The 11,767-nt window shown below is 29.4% G+C and overlaps 1 protein-coding gene across 1 annotated transcript in view; it reads left to right on the top strand.

Annotated features, from left to right (window-relative positions):
* Positions 1–4,098: 4,098 nt before the first annotated feature.
* LOC108754274 (odorant receptor Or1-like) overlaps positions 4,099–11,767 on the top strand; it is a 9,977-nt gene continuing 2,308 nt past the window's right edge. Inside the window, exon 1 of the mRNA XM_018496472.1 lies at positions 4,099–4,454. Coding sequence (XP_018351974.1) covers positions 4,099–4,454 — 356 coding nt within the window. The remainder of the gene's footprint in view (positions 4,455–11,767) is intronic.

The following is an 11,767-nucleotide window of genomic DNA, read 5'->3' as shown; positions in this document are numbered from 1 at the left end:
ATAATATATATATATATATATTTAATAATAATGTGAAAACATTAAGAATAATTATAAGGATAATTTTGTGAATATGTAAGTACACTTTAAACGCTTAAAGAATAACTTATTGTATTATGTTTATTATAATTGTAATTTGGATAACGATTTGAATTAAATAAAGTGTTATTTACCTAATGACAAAATACAAAGTTATACATTCCTTATTTTATAATAAATATGTTTGTGTTTAAAATATATTTTTATAAAAGTTTTGTTAATATGTAGCCATAGATGTATCTTAAATATACATTAATCTTCATTTAATAATTTAGTCAAATTACTCCATACATCATTAGTCATCTTACCCCGGTTCCGGGACTAGTTGAATCAGGTGGAATGCATTAGAAAAATGCATTTTATTCATATTAGTTATTAATTTCCCTTTATTATTAAACTATTATTAGATAGTCAAATATATTAGGTTGTTCGGAAAGTAATTTCGTTTTTTCCCAACAGAGGACTTATTGTATTTTTTCACAGCCAATTTCACACTTAAGCCGCATAATCATTATATATTTTGATATAGCAACACTTGTTTGTGAAAAAAATTCGATTGATTCTACGCAGTAGTTTTTGGTTGGTGCCCTATCAAATATGGAAAGTGAAAAGCAGCATTTTCGGCATATTTTACTTTTTTACTATCAAAAAGGTAAAAATGCTATTTAGCAAGAAAAAAATTATCCGATGTGTATGGAGAAGATGTATTGACAGAAAACGCCAGTGCCAAAACTGGTTTGCAAAATTTCGATCCGGCAATTTTGATATTGAAGATGCACCACGTTCTGGAAGGCCAGTTGAAGCTGATGAAGACACAATAAAGGCATTAATTGATGCAAACCGACGAATAACAACTTGTGAGATCGCTGAGAGATTAAATTTATCGAATTCGACCGTTCATAATCATTTGAAATGCCTAGGTAGGAAAATCGTCTTTCATTTTCATAAGAAAAAACGAAATTACTTTCCGAACAACCAGTTGCTATATAGCAACTGGTGTAGAATTTGGCCTTAACCATCCCTAACACATTAAAAAATTTTATAAAGAAAGGAAAGGATAGGCTAGAACATGTACATAATCAAAATGTGGTTTACAGGATATCCTGTGAAAGTTGTGATGTTAGTTACGAGGGCCAGACTAAAAGACAGTTAAAGACTAGACTACATGAACATGTTTCAGATATTAATACAAGTTCAAAATTTCCATCGGTAATCTCTAACCACCGTATGAAGGAGAATCACAATTTTAAATTGGAAGTGGACATATTAGGTATAGAACCTTTAAATAATAAAAGATTAATATCTGAAATGGTACACATTAAAAAACAGAAACATAGAATAAACAGACAAAATGAGTCTTTGCCCGAAGCGTATTCTGGCAAATATTGGTATTATACATTCTCTTTTTTCTTCCTAATATTTTCTTTCCTTCATCCTCCCTTTTTTTCCGTTTTCCATTCTCGATTAGTGTTTTCCTTTTCGACATTGCGTTATTCGATATTGTGGAAGTCAGATGTTCGCTACTTTTGCAAATTTGCTTAAAAAATTTTTGAAAAAACCATTGTGCGATATGGATTACCATCTACTTGCGTTTTCTCTCTTTTTTATTAATGAACTCTCAACATTTTTACCGATATTGACAAAGTACATGATTATATTATATATACGAGTACATATTATTAATTCGCTTGTATCAAGTATTAACGTTTTGTTCACAGTCACGTTTCTAGAATGTTTTTCTGATTACTTTGAATTTTGATATAATTGACTCGCAAAGTTATACGATATAAAGAATGTAATACCATAGATATTTTTATAGCGATGTTTTAATATTACCGCAACATTGAAAATAACTCGAGCGGAGTCGAAACGTTTATTTTGTCGTTTTTTAATTTATGATTAAATTTTATTAACATTTATTATTACATTACTGGCTCTTTGCCCTTCTTTTACATATACTTACTTTTTATACTTACTGAGCCTTATTATTATTTATTAATTTAATATCGTATAAATGCAAGACCGGATGCAGTGCGGCTTGCGGTTGCAGAAAAATGGAATTAAAATGCTCGATTATCTGCGTCATCTGGATTGGACAAACGTGCAACAATGTGTTAAAGATTTTTAACGAGAATGAAGAACACAACGAGAAAGAGTATATTGAAATGAATATATGAAAATACCAAATATCAAACATCGATGTATGAAATATTGGAGAAATTCAACGATATTGATGATATTGATATTGACAGTACAGAAAAATTAGATACTTGTCAATGTCCGGACCATAAAAAAAATGCAAATTATATTAAAGATGAAATACATAAATATTCAGATGTAATAAAACAATCTATGAAATTTAAAAAAAAATTGAAAATTTTCTTTCTTTTTTTTGAAAATTTTCTCCTCTACAACTTTAATAAGACCTGTTTTGACTATAGGCATGATGAGAAAGAAGTTATCTAAAAAAAAAAACATATTTTTATCACCTTTTTTCAAGATAATGGCATATTGGTTCCTGTCTCGAGGTCTCAAATTTGGATTTTTCATTAGGGGCCCGAACAACATATTCAAAAATCGCGAATTCTTTGAAAATTGTTGGGGTCCAATGCTACATTGACTGGGTTTATACAATACAATATTTTTCAAATAAATCACATTGTCTTATTACATCCGCACATACATTATTTCGCATTTGTTTGATTGCATCTCACCTTTCCAGCCTAAACTAATTATTGCACTTCGCACCAAAATTTCCGATAAGTTACGTCCGCGCATAAAAGTTAAGTAGTTACAAGAGAATTAAAGCTGCCATTACTTGCATTGTAATAAGAAGACCTGCAATAAAAATATTTTTGAAGAATTAAAACTACTACTACTTGAGTTAGAATAATAAAAAGATATGTAACGTAAGTTCTACTCACTTAAGCTCTATTCAAGAAGCATATATATTCTTAGAGCTTTTTTTACCTTTTTTAAAAAGGTAATCTTTTGTACGAAAATATGAAATTTAACTTAGTGCTAGTTGTTACAATATTAAATCTTTTATACAAATAAGATATTATTAGGTTAAGTAACAAAGATAGTACCACTTAGGTTTTACTTTTAGTATACTCGTATATCTTGGTTAATTAAGACTGTATCATTTGAGTTTTAATTTTTAATTTGGTACAATAGTTTTTTTTTTGAGGAGTAACAATTTTTGACAAAGAATTAAAATTGTCATTATTTGGATTAAAATAAATAGAAGTTTTTTGAATGAAACAACAGAATTTTTACTTACACAAATAATGTTTCATACAAGCATGTTTGTTTTAATAAAACAAATTTTAGTTAAAGAAATAGGAATACTGAATTCAAAAAAGCCTTTTTCTCTGTGTACTTTATCTTGCTGCATTCATTATATATTAGTAGACAATCGAGCACAACTTACTTTATTTGCCATAATAACTGAAAGATCGCCGTTATATTATTCTGTAGTCTTCACTTTTTTTTTATATGCAATAATTACTCATAATTCAATTGACGATTGTCACATTACTGCGATTTTCGAGATATTCTTTTAATTCTTGGAAATTTAAATTTATTAAAAATGCAAAAGTGACTGAAAGTTTGAGAAGTAATTAAATTATGCAGATTATAAAGAAATATTATGTAAAAGCGCTGAGAGTCTAAGACTTACATATATCGATTGTAACGATGACAGAGGTAGCGAACGTAGCAAAATTTATACCAACGTTCATTTTTAAATAAGGCAGAACTTATCGTAATAACTGTGGTATGTATCTAATAGCGTACGGATAGTATGACTTTGTAGAATTGCATGTTATGCTTCATGAAATAATTAACAAAACTTATTTATGCATGAATTATCTACGGCGGAAGTCAAAGTAATTCCTAGATGAGAGAGAAAATAAAGAAAGCGATACGCAGACACAGAGAAAATGAAACCTGCAATATAATATAGCATCTCCAGAACGTTGTCTCGCAAGAAATATTTTTTATCGAGACATCGCCTAAGATCTTCGAGACCTACCTTTAAAATTTCAACCAAGAACAATGCACACTCTTCCGCTGTCATTCGCACTATTGACATGCGCCGGATACTGGCGACCTATTAACTTGACAGCCATCAAATATTGGGCGTATACCATTTATTCCATTGCCATGAATTTTTTACTTCATTCATTCACATTTTGCGGTTTAGTCGACTGTTTTATAAGCGAAGATCTTAAGACATTCATCGAGAAATTCTCGCTATTCCTGTCAGTACTTGGCGTTAGCTGCAAAGTGACAAACTTGGCGGTACGTCGACACGAGATCATCAATCTTACTGATATGTTGTTGGATGATATTTGCGTACCCCGGAACGCTCACGAATTGAATATTCAGCGACGCTTCGATCGCAATGCAAAGTACGTATGAAAATTAAACAATCAGCGAAATATATTTTTATTCTTCATCAATCGACCATATGTTATATTTTTACGGTTCTGACAAATTTTGTAAACATTGATAATAATCCGATCGTGATTGAAACGTCTATTAGCCGGCATGTTTTATTAAAGTTCATAATAATTAAATAAGACATCTTTACTTATCTACCAATTTTTCTATACGTTATATTTCTCGTAGCTCTTCTCTTTTAACTCATTTTTAAACAGCCTCAAAAGCCTCAAAATTATATTATAATATATTATCAAAATTATATTGTAATATATTATTGTATCATAACTAAAAGATTGAAAAAGTATTTTATATTTCATGTAAAAAATTTGGAAGTATTTTGAATTATGTATTCGAAAGATTGATAATATTTTGTTTTTTTAAATTTCAATATTTTAGTGGCTACCATTAAGAAAATTTAAACTTTTCAGGAGCATATAACCAACCTTCGTTGTTTAGAAGTCATATATTATAAAAAACTAGTACAATTTGTATACGTTTCGGTCAATATTTGACCATCTTCAGTACATTTCTAATAACATTATATTAAACCGAAATCAATCGATAGTAATCCTAATCTAAAACGCAAAACATTTTCGTTTAATCTTATATTTTAAATAGAAATATCGCATCTTTTTGAAAAAAGGCGTGTGAAGATAAATTTAATAATCACACAACAGTTCGCAACATTTAATATGGTGACATACATTTTAAATAGAAATATCGCATTTTCTTTGAAAAAAGGCGTGTAAAGATAAATTTAGTATTTATACAACGGTTCGCAACATTTAATATGGTAACGTACAAATCTTTATTATTAATTATTAAATGAATTTTCATATTGGTATGACAACTATTAATTTAATGTCAAGAGGTACAATTTTCTTCTTGATCTGACTCCGACTTTTTTCTATATGAGTACAAGACCAATATAAGTCTTTTTTAAGTTTTATTGGAACTCTCTACGTGTATTCAATACCGTGATCAGACCCACAGGAGACACGCAAGTGGTCAGTTCTATGTGTGAATTAAATATGACAATTAGAAACCTGATTAATTTTTCCAGAATTTAAAAAATTTTTTGTGTTAGAGATATTATTGATTGTATTATTTAATATGTTAATAATAAATTATTTGTTTTAATGAATAACTTATTACAACCGAAAGAAAAATGAATAAAAAAAGGAGAAAGGAAGCAAAGAAATTAGATAATAATTTTCAAAAACTTACACGTATCTCACTGTACACATCTCACTGTTATTGCACACTTACATGTTATTAATAATAACGTACTTTTCTTTGTATGTCGAGAGTCCGAAATTCGGTCTATTTATACTTTTCACCTAGAGAGAGGACGAGAGGGGAGAAGGGGGTTTTGACGAGAGAATTGAGTAAGAAGGGATAGAGATATTATTTGAGGAGAGGGAGGTATACGTCAGGGAAACGATCGGTATCACTTTGCTTATTTAAGGTATCTGTATGCATTTTTATGTAGATCATTTCTGAAATGCTTCTTTTAAAAAAAGACTGTTCTAAATTTAAAATTTCAGTGTTATTCCAATCCATAACATGTCCATCACTTATTTGATGATTTGAAATTACAGACAGCGATTCAACCGGTTTTTTGATATCGTTAATATGTTCTTTTAAGCGTGTTTTTAATTTTCGTTTCGTTTGGCCCACATATGTATTATTACATTCTTTACAGTCTATTTTGTATACTACACCCGATTGATCATCTTTACTTATTTTGTCCTTGCCTAAAGTAATAAATTTATTAAGACTATTTAATGGTTTGTACACCGGTTGGAGGTTGTATTTTTTCAAAATTCCTTTGAATTTATTTGAAGTCTTTTTTAAAAATGGTATAATAAAATAATTTGTCTTTTTTGTTAATTCACCATCGAAGTTCTGATCCATGTTATTTATTATTTCGAAATTATATTTGTTGGAAAGTATAATAATTCTGTCTTGGATAATCTTAAATAACATTTGTAAGGGATAACCGTTGTTTAGGAGGGAGCTAATTAAGGATTCCATGTTTTTTTGTTGGAATTTGGGATGCGAAAGAAATAAAACCTTGTCCACCAAACTCGTCACCATACCTCTCTTTTGTGAAAGCGGGTGGTTTGAAAAGAAATTGAGGTATCTACCCGAATTAGTTGGTTTTTTATACAAATCACAAATGATGTAACCATCCTCGTATATTAATTTTAAGTCTAAAAAATTGATACTACACTCATCACCATGATCGACCGTAAATTTAATGCGTTCATGATATGCATTAAAAGAATCTAATATATCATTAATTTTATTTTTTGAAGCTGCAAGTACAATGTCATCTACATATCTATAATAAACCGGTATGTGTGTAATTAAATTTTGAAAAACATTTTTTTCTAAATCCTGAATCACTAAGTCAGCCAAGATAGGTGATAATGGAGATCCCATGGGCAACCCAAAAATCTGCTCATAATACTTATCATTGAACATAAAAAAAGTGGATTTTAAAATAATTGTAATCGCGTTCTCAAATTCCGGAAGAGGCATAGACGTGTTGTTTTCTATCTCTTTCCACCTACTTAGCACGCTTTCCAAGGCCAACTCAAGGGGAATGTTCGAATACATGGATGAAATATCGAAGGAAACAATTTTGTAATCTTCTGGTATCGGTAATCCATTAATTTTTCCGACCAATTCTAAGCTATTCTTTATGTGTCCAAATTTATCTTTTAAATTTAAGCTTTTATTGATAATGTCCTTTAAAAAAATTGCTAGATTGTGAAAGGGGCTATTTATACAACTTACAATTATTCGTAGTGGACAATCTGGTTTATGAATTTTTGGTAGCCCATAAGATCTTGGCAAAATTCCATCCGAAACATACAATTTTTTATAGACATCCTGATTTATAAATCCTTTCGATTTCCAACTCATTAATAAAGAACGTGTTAAGGTAGTCATTTTATTAGTCGGGTCTTTTTTTATTTCTCGATAAGTATTACTATCAGATAGAATGGCATTCATTTTCGATACATATTCTTCATAAGATATAATAACAGTGGAATTACCCTTGTCCGCCTTAGTCACCAACAAACATTTATTATTCTTCAAAAACTTCTTAAGTTCTCTTATCCCTTGTTTAATAATATTGTCGAACTTATTATTGGAAATATTATAGTCTATACAGTTTAGAACCGTTATTGTGTCCTTCCTAATTAAATTTTTTGTTTTTTCGTCAAGTTTTTTAATGTTATATTCAATGTGTTTTATAAATTCAACAGTCATTTTTTTATTATTGGCAACAAGGTCCGGTAAATTAAAGCGTGGTCCTAGCTGTAAGATGTATTTAGCGTGGTTCGGAATGTCGATGTCAGTGAGATTTATGAGCCAATCATCGTTAACATTGTCGATTTTGTAATTAGGACAATGGGTAAACTTATCCGGAGGAACTTTTATGTGATGTACTTTAACCGAGTCAGATATGCTAACACTATCATTATTATTAGAAACTAGATCCGAGGATGCCCTTACTATTCCTTTGCCCATCGATCCGTCACCTCCAATCTCGACAGAACCAACTTTTTTAGAGGAACTTCTAATAACTTTATCTGTGGAAACCTTTATGCTACTTTTTTTAATAGATAAATTCCTAATAGATGAAGGTCTAAAATCAGCACCTTCAATATTTGGTTCTGACATGGTGAGAGTGTACTCAATATTTTTTATATGTTTGCAATTATTATATGTAGTAATACAACTCAACCTCTCTATCTTTTTCATAATTCTAACATTTTCCAAATACCAATTCCTAGAAAATCTTTTCTCTTGATAGCAAAAAAAGGAGTCGCAAATGTCCATCGGAAAAACTGAATTAATATGCTTATAGTTCCTATATAATTCATCCTGTAAAGTCGATAATTGTCTATATGAATCATTTAATTCAAACTTTAATATTTTTTGAACAAAATTGAGCTTTAACTTCTTTAATGTGTTCATATTATTTGCACTTCTATACATAATGTCAGTTTTGTAGTTCAAATATTTTTTTAGGTGAATCGGAACTAAATGTTCGTTTACACACTTTTTCAAAAAAAGGATCCTAATTCTAATTTTAATATTCATATTCATAAGTTTGATACACTGTTTCAAAAGGAAACATGCCCTAAAACCAAAGTTACATCTAATGAATTTGAAAAAAGGCAAATTTAAACACAACATACTGCTTGTGTAATTTAAAATTTCAATATTTTAGTGGCTACCATTAAGAAAATTTAAACTTTTCAGGAGCATATAACCAACCTTCGTTGTTTAGAAGTCATATATTATAAAAAACTAGTACAATTTGTATACGTTTCGGTCAATATTTGACCATCTTCAGTACATTTCTAATAACATTATATTAAACCGAAATCAATCGATAGTAATCTTAATCTAAAACGCAAAACATTTTCGTTTAATCTTATATTTTAAATAGAAATATCGCATCTTTTTAAAAAAACGCGATCACAATTATTTTAAAATCCACTTTTTTTATGTTCAATGATAAGTATTATGAGCAGATTTTTGGGTTGCCCATGGGATCTCCGTTATCACCTATCTTGGCTGACTTAGTGATTCAGGATTTGGAAAAAAATGTTTTTCAAAATTTAATTACACACATACCGGTTTATTATAGATATGTAGATGACATTGTACTTGCAGCTTCAAAAAATAAAATTAACGATATATTAGATTCTTTTAATGCATATCATGAACGCATTAAATTCACGGTCGATCATGGTGATGAGTGTAGTATCAATTTTTTAGACTTAAAATTAATATACGAGGATGGTTACATCATTTGTGATTTGTATAAAAAACCAACTAATTCGGGTAGATACCTCAATTTCTTTTCAAACCACCCGCTTTCACAAAAGAGAGGTATGGTGACGAGTTTGGTGGACAAGGTTTTATTTCTTTCACATCCCAAATTCCAACAAAAAAACATGGAATCCTTAATTAGCTCCCTCCTAAACAACGGTTATCCCTTACAAATGTTATTTAAGGTCATCCAAGATAGAATTATTATACTTTCCAGCAAATATAATTTCGAAATAATAAATAACATGGATCAGAACTTTGATGGTGAATTAACAAAAAAGACAAATTATTTTATTATACCATTTTTAAAAAAGACTTCAAATAAATTCAAAGGAATATTGAAAAAATACAACCTCCAACCGGTGTACAAACCATTAAATAGTCTTAATAAATTTATTACTCTAGGCAAGGACAAAATAAGTAAAGATGATCAATCGGGTGTAGTATACAAAATAGACTGTAAAGAATGTAATAATACATATGTGGGCCAAACGAAACGAAAATTAAAAACACGCTTAAAAGAACATATTAACGATATCAAAAAACCGGTTGAATCGCTGTCTGTAATTTCAAATCATCAAATAAGTGATGGACATGTTATGGATTGGAATAACACTGAAATTTTAAATTTAGAACAGTCTTTTTTTAAAAGAAGCATTTCAGAAATGATCTACATAAAAATGCATACAGATACCTTAAATAAGCAAAGTGATACCGATCGTTTCCCTGACGTATACCTCCCTCTCCTCAAATAATATCTCTATCCCTTCTTACTCAATTCTCTCGTCAAAACCCCCTTCTCCCCTCTCGTCCTCTCTCTAGGTGAAAAGTATAAATAGACCGAATTTCGGACTCTCGACATACAAAGAAAAGTACGTTATTATTAATAACATGTAAGTGTGCAATAACAGTGAGATGTGTACAGTGAGATACGTGTAAGTTTTTGAAAATTATTATCTAATTTCTTTGCTTCCTTTCTCCTTTTTTTATTCATTTTTCTTTCGGTTGTAATAAGTTATTCATTAAAACAAATAATTTATTATTAACATATTAAATAATACAATCAATAATATCTCTAACACAAAAAATTTTTTAAATTCTGGAAAAATTAATCAGGTTTCTAATTGTCATATTTAATTCACACATAGAACTGACCACTTGCGTGTCTCCTGTGGGTCTGATCACGGTATTGAATACACGTAGAGAGTTCCAATAAAACTTAAAAAAGACTTATATTGGTCTTGTACTCATATAGAAAAAAGTCGGAGTCAGATCAAGAAGAAAATTGTACCTCTTGACATTAAATTAATAGTTGTCATACCAATATGAAAATTCATTTAATAATTAATAATAAAGATTTGTACGTTACCATATTAAATGTTGCGAACCGTTGTATAAATACTAAATTTATCTTTACACGCCTTTTTTCAAAGAAAATGCGATATTTCTATTTAAAATGTATGTCACCATATTAAATGTTGCGAACTGTTGTGTGATTATTAAATTTATCTTCACACGCCTTTTTTCAAAAAGATGCGATATTTCTATTTAAAATATAAGATTAAACGAAAATGTTTTGCGTTTTAGATTAGGATTACTATCGATTGATTTCGGTTTAATATAATGTTATTAGAAATGTACTGAAGATGGTCAAATATTGACCGAAACGTATACAAATTGTACTAGTTTTTTATAATATATGACTTCTAAACAACGAAGGTTGGTTATATGCTCCTGAAAAGTTTAAATTTTGTTTTTTATTTTAAATACTCCACTGATTTTGCTTAGCCTTACCTCATGTAGCAACAGCCCTAACTTATCGGCCTTATAAAATATCTATCACTATGGAACATGTATGTCGGAATGAATTCCAATTAAAATTTTTCCATTTTTCATAGAAGACACGATAAAAATTTAGGGAATAATTGAATAATTCCGATCGGAGATCGGAATCCATTTGTTCCATAATAGGTGCCCTGATTTACCTAGGAAAGATCGATAAATTAATAATGTTGAAGGCGCGCATACTTTGTGGAAAAGTGCATATCGGAAAGGAACGCTTTACATTGGCACTGAGACAAAATAATAAGAAAGTAAATACTTTAGGAGGTGGGCGGAATAAAGGCACAATTTTACTTAGACTCTTTTTCCGGAGATTAGTTCTTTTACATAATATTGATCGTAATAGAAAAGTAGTGTAACACTTCTTAAAAACTTTGCATAAATTTATTTGATACTGTACTCATTTGTGTATTGTATAATAAAAAAGTAGCAAATAGTATATTTTAATTTTTATTAAAATCAAGATTCTGTAATTAGGCCATTATTCCATCCAACCCTCAATTATTAATTTGTTTTATCTTTCTTCTTTTTTTTTTAATTTAAAAATGCATTTTTTATTAATTATATCCCCATCGTG

The sequence above is a fragment of the Trachymyrmex septentrionalis genome, unplaced genomic scaffold (assembly GCF_001594115.1).
Source record: "Trachymyrmex septentrionalis isolate Tsep2-gDNA-1 unplaced genomic scaffold, Tsep1.0 scaffold79, whole genome shotgun sequence".
NCBI lineage: Eukaryota > Metazoa > Arthropoda > Insecta > Hymenoptera > Formicidae > Trachymyrmex > Trachymyrmex septentrionalis.
The sequence above is the reverse complement of the archived record's forward strand: the minus strand, read 5'-3'. Positions and strand labels throughout refer to the sequence as shown.